The sequence below is a fragment of the Trachypithecus francoisi genome, unplaced genomic scaffold (genome assembly GCF_009764315.1).
Source record: "Trachypithecus francoisi isolate TF-2019V2 unplaced genomic scaffold, Tfra_2.0 Lachesis_group3, whole genome shotgun sequence".
In the NCBI taxonomy this organism is placed as follows: Eukaryota; Metazoa; Chordata; class Mammalia; order Primates; family Cercopithecidae; genus Trachypithecus; species Trachypithecus francoisi.
In genome coordinates this window covers 48,024,041-48,044,692 of record NW_022681468.1, presented here as the reverse complement: position 1 = coordinate 48,044,692, position 20,652 = coordinate 48,024,041, and the positions used below count along the sequence as shown (strand labels likewise).

General features: G+C 34.6%; 1 protein-coding gene across 1 annotated transcript in view; it reads right to left on the bottom strand.

Annotated features, from left to right (window-relative positions):
• Nucleotides 1-20,652, bottom strand: part of EXOC5 (exocyst complex component 5) — a 63,928-nt gene that overhangs the window by 9,299 nt on the left and 33,977 nt on the right. Inside the window, exons 8-15 of the mRNA XM_033187927.1 lie at nucleotides 20,270-20,314; nucleotides 20,024-20,164; nucleotides 18,927-19,009; nucleotides 17,771-17,980; nucleotides 16,011-16,158; nucleotides 8,796-8,904; nucleotides 5,523-5,643; nucleotides 4,212-4,298 (exon numbers count right to left, since the gene is read on the bottom strand). Of these exons, the coding sequence (XP_033043818.1) occupies nucleotides 4,212-4,298; nucleotides 5,523-5,643; nucleotides 8,796-8,904; nucleotides 16,011-16,158; nucleotides 17,771-17,980; nucleotides 18,927-19,009; nucleotides 20,024-20,164; nucleotides 20,270-20,314 (944 nt within the window). The remainder of the gene's footprint in view (nucleotides 1-4,211; nucleotides 4,299-5,522; nucleotides 5,644-8,795; nucleotides 8,905-16,010; nucleotides 16,159-17,770; nucleotides 17,981-18,926; nucleotides 19,010-20,023; nucleotides 20,165-20,269; nucleotides 20,315-20,652) is intronic.

Genomic DNA, 20,652 nt, shown 5'->3' with positions numbered 1-20,652 from the left:
CTGTCTCCACTAAAAATACAAAAAAATTAGCTGGGCACGGTGGCGTGCACTTGTAGTCCCAGCTACTCGGGAGGCTGAGGCAGGAGAATTGCTTGAACCCAGGAGTCAGGGGTTGAAGAGAGCCAAGATCACGTCACTGCACTCCAGCCTGGGCAACAGAGAGGGACTCCACCTCAAAAAACAAAAACAAACAAAAGGATAAACTTCCTCTTTTTCTTATCATTGTTAACCACAGTGGTATCTGTAGGCCTTTTTGAGATTTCACATCTTTATACCACAGAGTACAGAATAAGGAGAAAAAAAAAGCACACACACAGTGAGTAATACACACAGGTCTTGGCTGCATGTGGGGCACTGTGAGCAACCTACCACTGGCATGTCCAGCCTACACATATGCCATTTTATTATTCTTTGTAGGCATGCTTATTGTGGGGGCAGGGGATTCGGACATGCACAGAAAATATTTATCACAGCTGAAGAGGGTTGGGAGGGTCTTTTTTCCCTTGGGGATACTCAAATAAACCATGTGCTGTGCATCTGTATTTTGACTGTGCCCTGTCACGAGACCAGGTGTAAAATTTTCCACTTGTAGGGTAATGTCAGCACTCAAAAAGTTTCAAGTTTCAAATTTTGAAGCATTTTTATTTTGAATTTTTGGATTAGGGATGCTGAATGTGTACAGAATGCTTCCAGTGGAGATAGGGAACTTACGAAGAATTGACAAGGTTGGGAAAAACAGGTAGGAGCAACGCTGAGTCGCACTGTGTAAGGACAATCAGAAGGATGGATAAGAGGTACTAAAGACTCAACTGAGAAATGAAAGCATGGATTTGCAGTGGTACCAATAACGTACATGTTATGTGATATTCTCCAACAGCGAGGAGGCAACCAGTTATGGGAATAAAAGAGACTGCACCTGTTAGAGGTTAGGGTCTGTAAGACAGTTGTGTTTGAAGGAAATGTACTTTAGGGTATTTCAAGAAAGTAATTCAAAAGATGGACCAAGTGATATAAGCACAATAACTAAAGAAATAAAGCTAGGAAAAGGATAATAGATTGGCATAAGATTAAGAGATTAAGAGACAGAGGTCCTGCTGAAGTCAGAAAAATCCCAGGACCAGATGGTCTTACTAGTGAATTCTACCCAACATTAAAAGAAGAATTGGCTGGGCGCGGTGGCTCACACCTGTAAGCCCAGCACTTTGGGAGGCTGAGGCGGGTGGATTGCCTGAGGTCAGGAGTTCAAGACCAGTCTGGCCAACACGGTAAAACTCCGTCTCTATTAAAAATAGAAAAAATTAGCTGGGTATGATGGTGTGCGCCTGTAATTCCTGCTGTTCAGGAGGGTGAGGCAAGGGGAATTGCTTGAACCAGGGAGGTGGAGGTTGCAGTGAGCCAAGATTGTGCCACTGGTCTCCAGCCTGGAAAGACGGAGACATCATCTCCAAAAAAAAAGAAGAAGAAGAAGAATTAACACCAATCGTTCTCAAACTTTTTCAAACAATGGAAGAACTTGTAACACTTTCAAACTCATTTTACAAAGACAGCACTACAGGGATACCAAAGCCAGAGAAGGACAATACAGGTAAGAAAATTACGGGCCAATATCCCTGATGAATACAGATGTTAAAAAAAAAAAAAAAAAAAACTAGCAAACTAATTCAATAACATACTAAAAGGATCATACCCCATAATCAAACAGAATTTATCCCTGAGATTCAAGGATAGTTCAACATATGCAGATCTATAAATGTGACAGACCACATTAACAGAATGAAGGATAAAAATCATATGATTGATAATGTGAAAAAAAAACACTTCTGGTAAAATTCAACACTCTTTCATGACAAAGACTTGCAAACAAATTAGGTATAGAAGGAATATACCTAAAGATAATAAAGATCATATATGACAAGCCCACAACTAATATCAAACTCCATAGTGAAAAGCTGAAAGCTTTTCCTCTAACTAACATCAGGAACAAGAAGGATGTCTACTCTCACCACTTCTTTTCAACACAGTAGTGGATATCCTAGCCAGAGCACTTAGGCAAGAAAAAGAAATAAAAGACATCTAAATTGGAAAGAAAGAAGTAAAACTGTCTCTTTGCAGATATGATATCTTAGAGAAAACTCTAAATTTTAGACTCCATCAAAAAATAGAATAAAAGAATTCAGTAAAGTTGCAAGATAAATCATCACACAAAAATCAGTTGTTTTTAAACATTATCAGCAAACTATCCAAAAAAGAAAGAAAAAAAAATCCTATTTACAATAGCATGAAAAAGAATAAAATATTTAGGAATTAACCAAGGAAGTAAAAGATTTATACACTGAAAAAACTTTAGAACATTTCCAAAAGAAATAAGTAAATGGAAACGTATCTCGCGTTTAGGGCTTGAAATAATATTGTTAACACGTCCACACTACCCAAAGCAATTTAGAGTCAATGCATTCCCAATCAAAATTCCAATGGCATTTTTCACAGAAATAGAAAAAAAAAAAAACACTAAAATTCTTATGGAACCAGAAAAAAATCCTGAATAGCCAAAGCAATTTTGAGAAAGAACAAAACTGGAAGCATCGTACTTCTTGGTTAGAAAATATATTATACAGCTACAGTAATTAATGCAGTATGGTACCGTCATAAAAACAGATATACAGCCCAATGGAACAGGATATAGAGCCCAGAAATAAATCCATCCATTTATGGTCAACTGCTCTTTAACAAGGGTGCCAAGAACACACAATAGGGAAAGGATAATTTCCTCAATAAATAGTGCTGGAAAACTGGATATCTACACACAGGAAAACGAAATGACACCTTTATCTTAGTCACCAAAAAAAATCAACTCAAAATGAATTACATTTAATACAAGACCCACAACTATAAAACTAGTAGAAGAAAACATAAGAAAAAAGTTTCTTGACGTTGGTGTTGGCAATGACCTTTTGGATATGGCCTCAAAAGCAGAGGCAACAGAAACAAAGACAAATGAGATTGCATCAAACTAAAGAGTTTCTGTACAGCAAAGAAAACAATTAAAAGCCTATGAAATGGAAGGAAATATTTGTAAACCATACATCTCAGAGGGGTTTAACACTCCAAATATAGGAACTCAACTCAACAGCAAAAAAATAAATGATCCAACGATTAAAGGCAAAGAACCTGAATAAAACTTTTTGAAAGAAGACATACAGATGGCTAACAGGTATATGAAAAGGTGCTCAACATCACTAATCATCAGGAAAATGCAATCAATTATCACTTTACACCCGTTAGGATGGTTCTTTTCAAAAAGGCAATAGATAACAAGCATTATCAAGAGTGTAGATAAAAGAGAACATTTGTACACTGTTGATGGGGATGTAAATTGGTACAGCCATTATAGAAAAGCACGGAAATTCCTCAAAAACTTAAAAACAGAGTTACTATATGATCCAACAACCCCACTTCTGATTATCCAGGCATACCTTGTTTTATTCTGCTTTGTTTGATTGTGTTTCACAGATACTGTGGTTTGTTTTGTTTTTTTACAAGTTGCAGGCTTGTGGCAACGCAAGTCTATCAGTGCCATTTTTCCAATAGCATGGGCTCACTTTGTGTTTCTGTGTCACATTTTGGTAATTCTTACGATATTTAAAACATTTTCATTACTGCTAAATCTGTTATGGTGATCTGTGATCAGTGATCTTTGATGTTACTATTTTAATTGTTTTGGGGTACCACAAACCATACCCATATAAGACAGTGAACCTAACTGACAAATATAGTGTGTGTTCTGATTACTCTAGTTAATGGCTATTTCCCTGTCTCTCTGCCTCTCTTTGGGCCTCCCTATTCCTTGAAACACAGTAACATTGAAATTAGGACAATTAATAATCCTACAATGGCCTCTAAGTGTTCAACTGAAAAACGTCACATACTTCTCATTTTAAATCAAAAGCTAGAAATGATTAAGCTTAGTGAGGAAGGTATGTTAAATGCCAAGATAGGCCAAAGTAAAAAACTCCAGGATCCAACAAAAACAACATTGTAATAAGGATGAAGGCAATATATAAAAATAATGTTTCTTTTTTTTTAATCAAATGTTGTAGCAATATGGTGGAATTAAGATAAATATTTTTCTTCTCTACAAAGTATTTGCATGCTGCTATAATGTGGTGTTTTTATAATTTTAAAAAATGCAAGAGACAAAACCAACAACTTGCCTGTCAATGCCAGTATCCAATTTCATCTCCATTTGTTCAATTATTTCTTTTTTCTTCTGAAGGCATTCAGATAACTTAGGAGAAGAGCTATTGTATATTTAAAAAGGAAAAAGAGTCATATTAATAATCTGAGATTTTCTGAAAGTTTTTCTTACACCGATGTGTATTACATTGTATACATTTATAAATACATCTGTATACATGCATTAATATTGTTAACAAATCCAAGAAGCATATAAGAAGCAAAGTAATTATTTAGCATTCACTATGCCCAATTCATTATAATAGACTAAGGAAGAGGACCACTTGAATTTGTTATTTTGATCTCTGAGGAGATATCTCTCAAGAATATAAATGTGACTTTAAAATTGTGGAATTATTTGGTTTTCTTTATAAACAAATATCTAGTGTAATACCAACAAAAGTTATAGACTAGCATCACCAGAGTTTTAAGAATACAGTAAATCATACTCTAAAATTTGGAGGGTAACAGCCAATCCAGTTGTATTTTTAAAAACCTGACAATCATATTTGCCTTCTGAATGCTATCAGAATGTCAAAACATTCAAAATATTAAGAAACAGGCAACCCTAATAATTGTGTGAATTCTCTGCTATGTGGTATAACGAATCTTGAAAAGCAAATTTCCTTTCAGAGTATGATTCAGGGATTACAAGTGACTGTTATCTTTGAGAGTGTTTCTGGACTAGTCTTGGCATATCAATGTTTATAACAAAAAGTCAAAAAATTTTATATGAATATTTTTCCTCTTACATAATAGTGCTAAAGAGAATTTTGTAAAGCATGTTCACATATACACCATCCTATTTGATTCTCAAATGTTTTATAAGTTCATATAAATTGATATGAAGCTATAAACCAAACTTTACTTAATGCCTCATTAAAATCTGTCCTATTAATCTTATAAAATTTTTTGTATGTCTTTATAACAAGTGGGTACATGGGCTTTGTCTATCAGATCTTTTAAAAGATGTCAAATTTGCTGAGTTTCACTAAGCTGGAGGTCCTCTTTCACATGAGATTTCAGTCTTAGGTTTGTGACAGATTAAATCTTTTGAAATACACCAAAATTAATAATATAGTGGAAAGAGAAAACAGAAATGCAAGAAGAAACAATACTTAATGTTTTATTTCCTAAGAACTTTTATATTTTTATTTCATTCCACTTGTCCAGTCTGACATTTTTGTGAACATGTACTTTTTAAATTTAATGAAAATATACGTAGAATATTATGTAGAATGCTATAACAGTCACTGAAATATCAATGAAAATCAGATAATTTGACTAACCTTATTAGTGGCATAAGGTGATCATTAAACTGTTTGTCAAAAAGATGAAAAATAGTATTGGCCTGTTGCACAACATCCAAAAAATAAAGATTTGCATTCCTAGAATCTGAAGAGGGAATTCCTAAAACCAGAAAGCATACATATGTTAGAATCATCCTTGAAGAAATTCATCTTGGCAACAGAAAAAAAGAATGTGGTTTTTTAATCTATAACATAAATGAAACCACTGTTTTAATACATCAATAATGACTTCTGTGGACAGAAGAGGAAAATCAAGCTAAGCTTATACTAGTAAAACTCATCCAAAGTTATTTTTATGTCCAATATTCACCATCTACTTTGCCTTCATGATTCACGTGAGCCATGAATACATCTCCACATATTTCTTATAACCAGGCCTCTTTACCTCTGATAATAGTTCGAATAATTCTCTCATTGGTCTTTCTCATTCAAGTCTCTTTATCTTTCATCCTAGATACTGCTGCCATAGTAATATGCCTAAACCGACACATTTCACTTACTGTGCTCTACACTATTTTCTCAAAAATACTCAAAATGTTCTATCTACAGATTACATACTTGATTTTATTCTGGAATTTATTCAGAATAAAATAAAAAGGGAATCAAGCCACTCCATATTCTGACCTCAAAATGTCAGCTGACCTCTGGATTTCCATTTCCTCCTTTTTGTAAAGAATAACAGATGAACTCTAAGGTCCTAGATGTTTATGTTTCTAGCTAAAAGTAAAAGACTTAAGAGACTAAAGAAAATATGCATAGCTAATGTGAAAATACAGGCTTGACACCTAGAGTTCTTTACAGGACAATGATTTTTTTGTCTTAATAATGGAAAATAAAGGTGTTCTCCTCCCCTACCCAAGTAAAAGACAAGATTACCAACTGGTAAGAAAACTGAAGGCTCCAATAACAAATGAACTTTACAAGAGAAAAAAAATCAATACATATGTAGAAAATATGAATCAGTTATTAATGAAAGACATAAAAATTAAGGTAATACTGATGTACTTTTTTTCTTTATAGGCATCAGAACTCAGCTACGATGTATGTTTTTAACCATGAAATTAAAATTTTTAAAGAATATTCAATTACAGAAAAACTGGCACACACAAACAGTCCAGCAGTGGCATAAGTTAGTAGGGAAAGAAACCTTTAGGAAAACAGTTTAAATCAAAACAAAAAATTATTGAGAGGCTGAGGAGGGAGAATCGCTTGGAGTAGAGTTCAAGAACAGCCTAGGCCCCCATCTCTACAAAACAGCAAGACCCCATCTCCACAAAAAAAGAAAAAATTAGCTGGGCGCAGTGGCATGCACCTATAGTTACAGCTACTCAGGAGGCTGAGGCAGGAGTATTGCTTGAGCCCAGGAGTTCAAAGTTGCCACGAGCCATGACTGTGCCACTGCATGCTAGCCTGGGTGACAAAACGAGACTCTGTCTCAAAAATAAAAATAAGGGCATATCAAAATTATTATATATACACACTTTAAAAAATTTTTTAATCCCTTACTCAGTTTTATTTTTCTTCACTGCACTTTCTAATCATTTGTCTATCTTCTCCATAAGCATGTAAACTCCACAGGTGCAGGAGTAGGCATTTAATAAGCATGTGTTAAATGAATGAATTCTGGTAAGTGGAGGCAGACATTAACAGATAAAAATTTCATTGTGGTAAGTGCTATAAAAAAAGTTAATGCAATGATAAGATAAGGAGGATAACTGGGCTGGGAGAAAAGGGCTACTTTAGCTAGGGTGATCAGCAATGGTCTCTCTGAGAAGATAACATCTTAGCTGAGATCAGATGATTGAAAAGCCAGCCACGAGAAAAGCTGAAGCAAAAGTATTTTGGGGATAGGGAAATACCAAGTGCAAAGAGACTACGCAAGGAAAAACAATGAGGGTCAGAGTGACTGCTCAGTGAGAAGAAATGCAACGAGAAATGATGAATACATACCAGGCCAGATAAAAAGTCATGCTTCTCTAGAGTTTGCTGTTGTTTTCCCCTTAAGAGTGATAGGAAACCACTACAGAGTTTTAAATAAGGAAATAATTAAACTGGCTGTTACATGAAGTCAGTAATGTGGAGATGCAAGAATGTACACAGGGAGACCAGTTACAAGTTGTCAGAGATAATGGTGTTTAAATTAGGGTGGCATCAGTGAAGACGGAGAAAAGTACATGAATCTGACTTATGCCTGGAAGTATATTAACAGGATTTGCTGATGGATTGGCTATCAGGATTGATTTCTGAAAGGAGGAATTAAGGAACTCCTGGGTTTTGTTGGGGCTTGAGCAAGTGGTAAATGGTAATGCCTTTCAAAAAACTGACATACAATAATCATGCATATTGGTAATGCCTTTTAATGACATGGGAAGAATGGAAAAGGAATAGGTTTAGAAGGAAGATAAAGAGTTTCATTTTGGATATGTTAAGTTTGAGATGACCATTAAACAGATGAAGTAGACAACTGAATTAATGAGACTGGACTCAGGTCATTATTATGCTACTAATACTAACTACTAAGACCAAAAGACCAAAAGCAAAATAAGAATTTTAATTTGAATCTATTTTTTCCAGACTTAGTTTTTAATACTTCTCTTTCTAAATCTTACATTACTCAATTCCCCAATCAGAATTGTTTTTGCCGGGCCGGGCGCGGTGGCTCAAGCCTGTAATTCCAGCACTTTGGGAGGCCGAGACGGGCGGATCACGAGGTCAGGAGATCGAGACCATCCTGGCTAACATGGTGAAACCCCGTCTCTACTAAAAAATACAAAAAGCTAGCCGGGCGAGGTGGTGGGCGTCTGTAGTCCCAGCTACTCGGGAGGCTGAGGCAGGAGAATGGCGTAAACCTGGGAGGCGGAGCTTGCAGTGAGCTGAGATCCGGCCACTGCACTCCAGCCCGGGCGACAGAGCGAGACTCCGTCTCAAAAAAAAAAAAAAAAAAGAATTGTTTTTGCCTTCATTTTTGTTCCCTGACATTTTCTAAGTTACAGAATTGTAAGACATTGTGTCATACATTGTAGTGACTTAGGTAGCTTATTATTCTATTATGTCGTATGTAAACAACATGAGAGAACCATTCTGTATAGTTTTTAGCACCTGGCAAATCTTTGCATTATAAAAGCTCTGACTTCATTGCATTGAACTGAATTTGACATACAGAGATGATTATACGGAAAACAACATTATGCATATAGTTTAACCAAGCAGGATCAAAGGAATTTAACACAAGTGTAACACAAATATACTTACCAGCAAGTCCTGTTTCCAAAGCATAATCAATATGCTCAATACATAAAAATTCCACAAGAATGGTAAAAATTCTGAAGGCATTCCTTGGTAAGTCGGAAGGATCAGAGAGCTTAAAAACAAAAACCAAACAATTATCACTCCTCAAGTCTACCTTTTGAAAATGCCAATTTTTTAAGCAATTTTTTTGTAAGATGTAGTCAGTGTTTCAGGTATCAGAATAACTCGCAGCTCCCCCCATACTGCGCATGCATGCACAAACACATATACACACAATTGTAACGCTCCATATTTGCCTATAACTCTCCTGACTTAGAGCAATGTTTTTCAAACTTGGACTGCAATCCATTAGTGAAATCCAAGTACACTTTCATAAAATGTATACCTCCCCCATTTAAATATGTATACACAGGGTTAACATGTAAAACGCATTTCTTACTGTGGGTCAGAGGTTTGAGAGCCACTGACTGAGCAAAGAACAGTCTAGTAAAACTTAGAACAAAAAGAATTCTTTGTTTCACTGGGGAGTGGAGATGGAGAAATTAATAACAGATGCACCATAAAATATGACTGGCTCAAATAATGGTTTTATCATTTCCTGACTAAGTGAACCTTTGAGATGTTATTTAACCCCACCATGCCTCAATTTCTTCATTTGTAAGACGGGAATAATATTAATAGTACTTACATTCTAGCCTTGAGGTGAGAATAAAATACGAAATTAAGCGTAAAGTGTTTTTAGCACAGTATTTGCACATAGTGAGCTTACAATATTCATTTTGGTGCTGTTGTTGCTGTTAAACTAGCTATTTAGTAAAATAATTATTAGTTATGCTGGGAAAATAAAATCCTTTTTTAACAGAAAATTACTCTTGACTTCTTATAATTGCGTTCCATATTATTTATACATTGATTTCTGCTTCTGTCAAACCTATTTGTAGTCTTCATTCATGTATTCTCTTGGGGTTAATACTTATTACCTGATGTATTAAATTAGAAGTTGATAGGAATTCTACAACCCCCTTTGAATTCCCACTGATTATAATTTGGTATTACTCAGCTTCCTTCCTGGTCTTATTAATAACTACCCCAATCTTTACCCCTCCTTCATCAGTCTCTCTACTCCAATATATACCCTCCTCCTCTCATCACTGATGCTCAAAAAATGCTCTTACCTTCTTCACAAGCCATTCTTACACTCCTATTTACACCCAAACATCCATGAATAATAGACAGAAGAGGCAGATGGAAAATTGGTAAAGATACAGAAGACTTGAACAACATAATCAACTAAGCCTAACTGACATTTATACAATACTCCATCCAACAACATCAGGATATATATATTTTTTCAAGTGCATACAAAAAAGATGGACCATATTCTGGGCTAAAAAGAAACCACAAGTCTTAATAAATTTAAAATGGGTTCACATCATACAAAGTACATCCTCTGACCACAATGGAATCAAATTTAAAATTAGTAACAGAAAGATATCTAACAAATTCCTAAATATTTGGAAACTAAATAACATATTTCTAAATCACGTTTGGGCCAAAACAAATTAAAAGCAAAATTAAAAGGATTTGAACTGAATGGAAATAAAGCACAACATACAAAAATTCTGGGGATGCAGCTAAAGTAGTATTTACAGGGAAATTTGTAAGACAAAACACCTGCATTAGATTAGGACAGAAGGAAGTTCTCAAATCAATGACCTCAGCTTCTACCTTAGAAAACTAAAAAAACAGGGGGGTTGTGGTGGGGGGGGGTATAAAACCCAAGTAAGCAGAATAACAGAAGTAATAAAGAGTAGAAATTGATGAATATAAAACAGAAAAACAACACAGAAAAATTAGTGAAACCAAAAGCTGGTTCCCCATGGGGGAAATAAATCAGTAAAATGAATAAACCTCTAGCCTGACTGATCAGGAAAAAAAAAAATACATAAATTACTAATATTAGGAAAGTGGTGACATCACTACAAATTCTACAGATATCAAAAGGATAAGAAAATATCATGAATATAATTTTAGTCCAATAAATTCAACAACTTATGTGAACTACACAAATGCTTAAAACATACAAACTACCAAAGCTGACTTAAAAAGAAGTGGATAACCTGAATTGTTCTGTATCTACTAAAGAAGTTGAATTTGTAGTTTAAAATCCTCACACACAAAAAAATTCAGGCCCAAACGACTTCACTTGTGAATTTTACCAAACACTTAAAGAAAGAAAGAATACCAATTCTATGCAAACTCTTTCAGAAAATTGGGAGGGGTGGTGGAAATATTTCCCAACACATCCTATGAGGCCAACATTACCCTGATACTAAAACCAGACAAAGACATAAAAAGGAAAAAAAGCCAGGCGCAGTGGCTCACACCTGTAATTCCAGCACTTTGGGAAGCTGAGGCGGGCGGATCACCTGAGGTCAGAGGTTCAAGACCACCCTGGTCAACATGGCGAAACCCTGTCTCTACTAAAAATACAAAACTCAGCTGGGCATGGTGGCAGGAGCCTGTAGTTCCAGCTACTCAGGAGGCTGAGGCAGGAGAATGGCTTGAACTCGAGAGGCGGAGGTTGCAGTGAGCTGAGATCATGCCACCGCACTCCAGCCTGGGCGACAGAGGGAGACTCTGTCTCAAAAAAAAAAAAAAAGGCCAATATCCCTCATGAACACAGATGTTAAAATTCTTTACAAAAGTTTAGCAAAACTAATCCAACAATATATAAATATGACAAAAGGTCAAAGGTCAATTGATGACCAATTGGAGTTTATCAAAGAAGGAATGCAAGGCCAACATTTGAAAATCAATCACTATAACTTACCATATTAACAGAATAAAAGAGTTTTGCACAAAATCTAACATCTAATCCTCATAGCTAAGTAGGATAAAATAATTTTCTCAATCTGAAAAAGAACATCTATGAAAAACTCAATTAGTATCATACTTAATGGTGAAAGATGAAATGATTTATTCTTAAGATCAGAAATAAAGCAAAGTGTTCACTCTCACCACTTCTATTCAGCATTGTACTAGAAGTCTGGCCAGTGCAATAAGGCAAAAGAACAAAATAAAAGACATCTATATTGGAAAAAATAAGTAAAACTGTATTTATGGGCTGATAATATGATAATCTATACAGAAAAGCCAGTGGAACCTACAAATAAAAAAAAAGAAGGCAAATAAAACTAATAGGTGAGTTTAGTTAGGTTGCAGGTCTGAACCCAAAAGTATCTGAGACAAGTCTCAATCAATTTAGAAAGTTTATTTTGCCAAGGTTAAAGACATTCCTGTGACACAATCTCTGGAGGCCCCACTGACATGTGCCCACCTAAGTTGGCAAGGGCACAGCTTGGTTTTATCCATTTTAGGGAGACATGAGACATCAATCAATAGGTATGATGTACACTGGTTCTGTCCGGAAAGGCAGGACAACTTGAAGGGGTGAGAAGGTACTTCCAGGTTACAGGTAGGTAAGAGACAAACACTTGTATTCTTTTAAGTCTGATCCACCCTTTCACTGAATATACAATTTGCATGTCAGAGGTGGGTAGAGGAATAATCACTTATACCTTAATCTGGATCAGTGAATCTACACAAACAATAGGACAGAGGAAACAATGAGATACGCATTTGTCTCAGGTGGGCTGAGGGATGACTTGAGTTCTCTCCTTTGTCCTGCAACTGTGAAGACAAGCTATCAATTTACATTGCCAAGGTGAAATTCAAAAAAACTATTTTAGGGGAAAGATCTTGAGGCCCACAAGGAATTTCCTTGTGGCTATAAGAGCAACATAAAGAAATGAATTGTATTTCTATATACTAACAACTAAGTTAAACTAGAAATTAAATATAAATTTTAAAAAGACCATTTACATATACTATAATGGCATCAAAATATGTCAATTCTCCCCAAATAGAACTACGGAGTCAATGTAATTCCAATCAAAATCTCAGACTTTTTCAAAAACAGACAAGCTAATATAAGACATAATACAAAATGATTTATATAAAAATGTTAGAGGACTTATACTACCCAATTCAAGACTTATTATAAAGTTACAGCAATTCAGACAGTATAGTACAGGCATAAAGACAGACCAATGGAACAGAAGAGTCCAGAAACAGACCCACATATAAATGGTCCATTGATTTTTTGACAAAGGTTCTAGAGTAATTCAGCGGGGAAATGATAGTTTTTTCAATAAATGAAACTGAAACAACTGGATGCCTAATTGTAAAATTATGAACTTTGATCCACAATACTGTATAACTTAACTCAAAATTGATTATACATCTTAACATAAAGCCTCAAACTATAAAACTGCTAGAAGAAAACACAGGAGGAAAACTTTGTAACCTTTGGTTAGGCAAAGATTTCTTATATGACACCAAAATCACCATCCAGAACAGAAATGTATTATTAAATTGGATGTCATCAAAATTAAGAACATCTATCCTTAGAAATACTGATGAGAATAAAAAGATGAGCCACAGGCATAAAAAAAATGTGCAAATCACATCTGATAAATTGCAACAATACAGAGTGCTCAAAAAATAAGAAAACATGACTGATTTAAGAATGCACAAAAGATCTGAACAAACATTTCACCAGAGAGTATATATTGATGGCAAATAAGCACATGAAAAGATGTTCAACATGAATCATCATTGCATTAGGAAAATGAAAACTAAAACTATAATCAAATATCACTACACACTATTAGTTTCGCAGTTTCTTAAAAAAAAAAACCATATGATTCAGTCATATCAATACTGAGTATTTCTGAGATTTATTCATGTTGATACATGTAACTCTACTTCATGTATTTAAATTGTTGTATAGTTTTCTACTGTATGAAAAACACCAGTTTAACAATTCTCTTTTTGATGGACACTGAGAGTTTGCTTTTAATTTTTCACCATGACAAAAAATGCTGTTATGATGTTAGACATATCACATGAACCTATGAGTTTCTCTAAGAAATTGCCAAATTAATCCTCAAAATAACCATATCAATTTCACTCCCGTTGGTGGTGTGTGACAACTGCTATTGCTCCACTTCCTTAACAATACTTGGTCATCAGACTTCTTAATTTATCCCAACCTAATGAAAATGGGATGGTAATTCTCTTATTCTAAGTTGCATTTCCCTATTAGTGAGACTGAGTATTGTACTAGTGATTTATATTTTCTTTCTTGCAAACTGTGTATGTGTATCTTTGACTTGTTTTCTATTGATTTATATTCACATGTATAATTTAATTTACTGTCTCAATATAAATGTAGATTATATACATCAACATAAATAATTAAGACTGCCTCAACTCTCAATCCACTACTTAAAAGTCATGTATTTCAGTTCTTTATTTGCAAAATAACAACCTCAAGGGTGGTTATATGATGAAATAAGTTTACATACACATATACACATACACACACACCCCCCCGTACGTAAACTACATACAAACAAGATACACACACACACACACACACACACACACACACACACACGCACACCTCTCTTAAATGCTTAGAAGAGTATCCGGCACTTCTCAAAATAAGACATTTATGCAGCCAACAAACATGAAAAAAAGCTCATCATCACCAGTCATTAGAGAAATGCAAATCAAAACCCCAATGAGATACCACCTCATGCCACTTAGAATGGCAATCATTAAAAAGTCAGGAAACAACAAATGCTGGAGAGGATGTGGAGAAATAGGAATGCTTTTACACTGTTGGTGGGAGTATAAATTAGTTCAACCATTGTGGAAGACAGTGTGGTGACTCCTCAAGGCTCTAGAACCAGAATTACCATTTGACTCAGCAATCTCATTACTGAGTATATACCCAAAGGATTACAAATCATTCTACTATAAAGACACATGCACACATATGTTTACCGCAGCACTACTCACAATAGCAAAGACTTGGAACCAACCCAAATGCCCATCAGTGATAGACTGGATAAAGAAAATGTGGCACATGTATACCATGGAATACTATGTAGCCATAAAAAAGGATGAGTTCATGTCCTTTGCAGGGACATGGATGAAGCTAGAAACCATTATTCTCAGGAAACACACACAGGAACAGAAAACCAAATACCGCATGTTCTCACTCATAAGTGGGAGTTGAACAACGAGAACATATGGACACAGGGAGGGGAACATCACACACTGGGGCCTGTTTGGGGGGGTGGGGGGCTAAGGGAGCACTAGCATTAGAAGAAATACCTAATGTAGATGAGAGGTTGATGGGTGCAGCAAACCACCATGGCACGTGTGAACCTATATAACAAACCTGCACGTTCTGCACATGTAACCCAGAACTTAAACAAAAAAAGAGTGTCTGGAACATATTATGTACTATAAAATTATTGGTTACTATTATTTGTTTCATACAATCTTTTGCTAGTAGTATCATTTACAAATACTTTATCACTCTGACTTATCTGTGTTTATTAGAGAAGAAAATCTAAGTTTTAATGGAGCCAAATCTTCATTCTTTCCCTTTGATGTTGATGCTCCTAAAACACTGTCCTTTCCCTGATGCACCATTTCTTCAAGAGAAAAGTCTAACTGTCCCTTTCACATCTTCATTTAATCTTACATAACAAAAATTTGATCTGGTCAACTTTAAAGTTATTTTAAATGTGAATTTAAATTCACATTTATTCCTAATTTTAAAATTATTCTGATCTCCAAAACAAAAATCCTATCTTTTATTACAAAAAACAGTTGTTCCTAATCAGAGAGTAAATTTGTATCTTAGTAAAACAAGGTAAGACTTAAAACACACAATTATATAGTCAATTCTCCATATCTGTAAGTTCTGTATCTGTGGGTTCTGCATCAGCAGATTCAACCAGCCACAGATAAAAATATTCAGGAAAAAAAAAAGAGAATGGTTGCAGCTGTACTGAAGATGTACTGTCATCATTCCCTAAACCCTAAAGTTACAACTATTTACGGAGATTTACATTGCACTAGGTAATGTAATAATATATATAAACAATTATAAGTAATCTAGAGATGAATTAAAGTATAAAGGAGGATGTGCATAGGATATATGCAAATACTACACACTTTCTATAACAGACTTGAGCATCCATGATTTTGGTATCCTTGGAGGTTTTGGAATCAACTCCCCACAGATATCAAGGAACAACTGTAGACGTAAAATAAATTTATAATCACTCTTACCCTATGACATCTTTCAAAGGCTTGTTTGGTTTCTTGTAAAAGATTAACCACCACTTCTTGGGATAGAAAAGTTTCCCCATGAGTATCAATACTTGGCCCAAGTGGTAAGTTGGTACGTTGTCTAATTCTCTCCTTCAAATCCTGAATACTAGTACATCATAAAGAAAAATGAAAAAAAGAAAACACTTTACTTAGATTTCAACTTCGACTATTCCAAACTTAGTATATATCAACAACAACAACAACAAAAATGGACCAATAGCCAAGAGACCTAATTTCTAATTCCAATAACTAGTTTTGTGAAATAGAGTTAGCCTTGATCTCCAAACGGATGATTTTCATCTGATAAATGAGTAGATTTGGATTTCTAATTTCTGAAGTTGCTGTACAATTCAGCCTTACAATTCTGACTCAATAGTAAAACTTGTTGGGTTTCCTTAGAAAGTGAGCTATTCCAAACAGGTTAGCATTCTAAGTGACTAAATAGTCCTGTTTAAAAAGAACACTTTAAAAGTTTAACATATTTAAAATATAGTCATTTTAAGATTCTGCACATTTATTCATGATATTAAAGAAGATATATTAAACATAATTTAGCTATTCTTAATTACTGAGGGTCACCTGAAACACTTAAATGGGGTATCTTTGGAGGGTTAGACATTTTTTGCTCCTAGGATATGTAACTCCAGACTACTGAAAACTCACACACAAACACAAAAAATTCCTATTACTCATTAGTTTTTCTCTTCCCTTCCTTGCTACTACCTTTCAGGTATACCTCTTACTACTAATTTTAACTCTCTCTAATCATTATTTAATACACAAAATGGGAAACAAGAAACTGGTTTGGATATATGTGTGTGGGGATTCTGGACTCTCAGCCCACCGAAGTCATTCTGTCTCTTTTTAGAATCTAGGTTCCAGGCAGTTAAAGCCTGGTAGCTGAGATGCCAACTATTCTTGGAGCAAGTTACTTTCTTCTAGTCTGTAAATAATTTCAGGCTTTAAGGTATTCATTTAATAGTTTTTCTATGCTAAAGTCTCTGAACAAAACTCACCAATTCAAGGTACTTAAACTGCAAACTATTTTCTATTTTTTTCACACCTGCAACAGTAACAAAAAAAAAGATGTGTTTCCTGGTCAATAACCTGGAACTTATTCTATCTAGAAAAAAAAAATGAAAGAAACTATGGAACTTTTTATATTACTAGTGTTCTGCTTGATAGTTTTAAAAAATTATTTTTTTATTGACAAATATCTGCTTTACTTTTTTGTGACGTAGAGTCTTGCTTTGTCGCCCAGGCTGTATGTAGTGCAGAGGCGTGCTCTCGGCTCACTGCAGCCTCCACCGCCCGGGTTCAAGTGATTCTCCTGCTTCAGCCTCCCGAATGGCTGGGATTACAGGTGCCTGCCACCATGCCCAGCTAATTTCTGTGTTTTTAGTAGAGATGGGCTTTCACCATGTTGGCCAGGCTGGTCTCAAACTCTAGACCTCAGGTGATCAGCCCACCTTGGCCTCCCAAAGTGCTGGGATTACAGGCGTGAGTTACTGCGCCCGGCCTACATTTTAATTATATTATGTTAGGTCATTTCAACATTGGGTTTAAGAGCAAGATTTGATCAATAATATACGAATCTGGATTAAAAGAACTCTTCATAAAAAATTCTAATGATAGTCAACATTTGATAAATTTGCCCAAATATAATGAAGTTATTAATGTCTTCAGTTTTAACAGTAGTATTTAACAAAAATACTCACCCTCCTGTGCCAATGGATCTCTTTTGATGGTTTTTTGAATCGTAATAGCGCTGCAGGATCATAGCACTTCTGCTTTTCAAATATCCAGTCTCCACCTCAATATAGTTCTCCAAATAGGAAATGAAAATGGATTTGATAAGCTTAGACAAGAAAGTCTGTTTATCAGTACCTAAATTAAACTCCATCAGCTTGCTGGAAAGATTGGTGGTTCTTTTCATGAAAAAGGGGGAGAAAAAGATTAATATATGTTTTAGGTATAGTAACAATATTAAGGAATACACATTTTTACAATGTGACTTTAATGACTTATGTTAAGCCACCATTTCTTAAACTCCGGGAGAGTACTTACGATGCAGAGATCAACTCTACAGGGTTACATGTAAAAGTACAGTGAAATATTATGAACAACTTTATGGTTTTGAGAACTGTTACAAATTCCTAGGAAAAGAAATTGTGAGGCAATGAACTAGTCCAGCAATGGCGACAGTGGCAGATTGGCCTCAAGTATGTCTAATGCCATTCATCACATGTGACCCAAAACAGAGTACTGAGAGAGCTACTGTCTGTTCACCCTCTTTTGTTTTGTTCTTGTGGACTTTCCCTTTGATTTTCTATTTCCCGTTGCTGAAGATAGGGTCAAAACAGTGTTGTTGTTGAGATGGACTTCCTCATTACAGTAACTTTGGAAAAACCTTCTCCCAAAATGAAGACACTGAAGAAGAGTAATAGGGTGGGGAAAAGTCAAGGGAAAAAAACCCCACAAAACTCTGTATGAAGCTTCTGAGACAATCTCTAAGAGTAACACTGACATTTATAAAAGCACAAGAAAAATTCCTACATAAGACTTAGAGCTGAAACTGTCGTTTAAGATTACATCACTTCCTTTTGCAGTTTCTAAAGTTTTGACTGCAGATAAATGTAATTACACTAATGCTTAAAGAAAAGATAAAGCATAACATCCAATTCCTCAAGTTAATGTATTAAGAATGTTGTACAATACAGTCTTGTACAATAACTAGTCTATACAGCTAAGCATTTAATGCTAAAAGGTAAACTGGTGATAAACTTATTCAAAAATACCTGAGTATTTCCTCATTTTCTATCAAAAAAATAAAAAAATCTGTTATCTATTATTTTCTAATCATTAAAAATTTACCTTGTATAGAGATCATAGAGATTTTTCAGATACTGCTCTGCATCAGACTTCCTACATTCTTCTAATTGCTCTTTCACAAAACTCTAAAAGAAAAAGGTTAATATTCTGTTAATTAGGCAAATATTAAATTCTGTAACTTCTCAAGATATTCTTTTAAAATTCACTCCACAGTTTTGAACCTTTCTGACTTACAATCCAATCAAAAAGGTAATGTACAGAAAACAGACCAATCATAAAATATTTTAAAACAGGTTTTTAAATTTTACAGCTTCTTGTATTTACCTGTAGAGGATCTGTATCAGTCTCAGGAATAAGTATTAAGAATTTAGAAATACCTTTCCTTTTAAATTGGCCTATTCTGCTCTGTGAGGTAGATCAAAAAAACAAAACTGAGAGTACAAATAATAGAGTCAATTCCTTAAAGCAGCATTTCCCCAACTAAGCTCCAGGTAATACTAGTGTTCTTTCAGACATCTACAGGCATTACTCTAAAACAGGGTTTCTTAGACAGTAAAAGTGTGAAATGCTGTACATTACATCCCCACTTCTAGAGAATGACAACACTATCAAAATTCCTGAATTGTGTTAAAAAAAAAAAAAAAAGGCAAGCATTTATTGAATGTTGTTTAATCCAGTAGTAAACATAGTTTAGGAAATGTTATCTGAAAGTACAGTGATATGTGGGTAAATTAAATTTCTGTGTTTTCCCTTTTCATGTTAGTACCATATTATTAAAAATTCTACAGACTGCTCTTGGAATTCTTGTTCAGTTTCACAAATGATATCTATTGGTGAAGGCAGAGACCAAAAAAAAGAAAAGTCTTCAAGGCTATCTTACCACAATATATTATATTACTACTACGAATACTACACAAATTTCAAGCATGTTCTCTGATTATACTTACTGATTAGCACTTTCTTCTTGGTGAATAACAAAACATTTTTTAAAAAGCATGAGGATTCCTTTCTCCTTAACTAGATTACTATTTCTAAGGTCATTATATAAGTAAACTAAATTTTAAAAATACTTTTAAAATACAGGAAAAAAATTACATATTGCCTTAAGAACTATTTACTTTGTTACTATTTAAAATTACCTGTAGTTTGATTTCAAATACATTTTGAATAAGTTTAGCCAGGACTGTTTCTGGATTACTGAAGATATCTCCAACTTGTTTGTTCACTCGTTGACAGAGTATTGCAGCATCTTCAAATATATCATTTCTCAAATAAGCACCCTAAACAGCAGAGGCATTTTACACAGTGAACATATTGATTCTAAATGATTTTAAAACACCAAATTAGCAAAATATAATATCCAATAAAGTGTACTGTTACGTTACCTCCTGGCACTGCTTTATATAAACATCAACACAATGGGAATAACCCTACAAGGAAGAAACACATTGTTATTATTCTGGTTCAATTATAATAATTATTATTTCAATAAAAGAAGTGTTATATGTCATAAAGCTATGTCTATTTACCAGTGAACGGCTGATAGCAACACCTGTTGGACTTAAATAAAATTAACTGTAGAAAATCAGTAACTTGATAAAGGTATCGTCTCTCTAGCCACTTTCTATGATAAAATTTATCAGTTGGTACATATCCTTGTTGAACTTTAGACTGAAACAAGAAAGATGAAGTATGTAACTGAGTTCTTCAGAGTGATTTTTGTCCTATGATCATCTAGCCATCTCCTCCAACTCCAAAACACACCCCT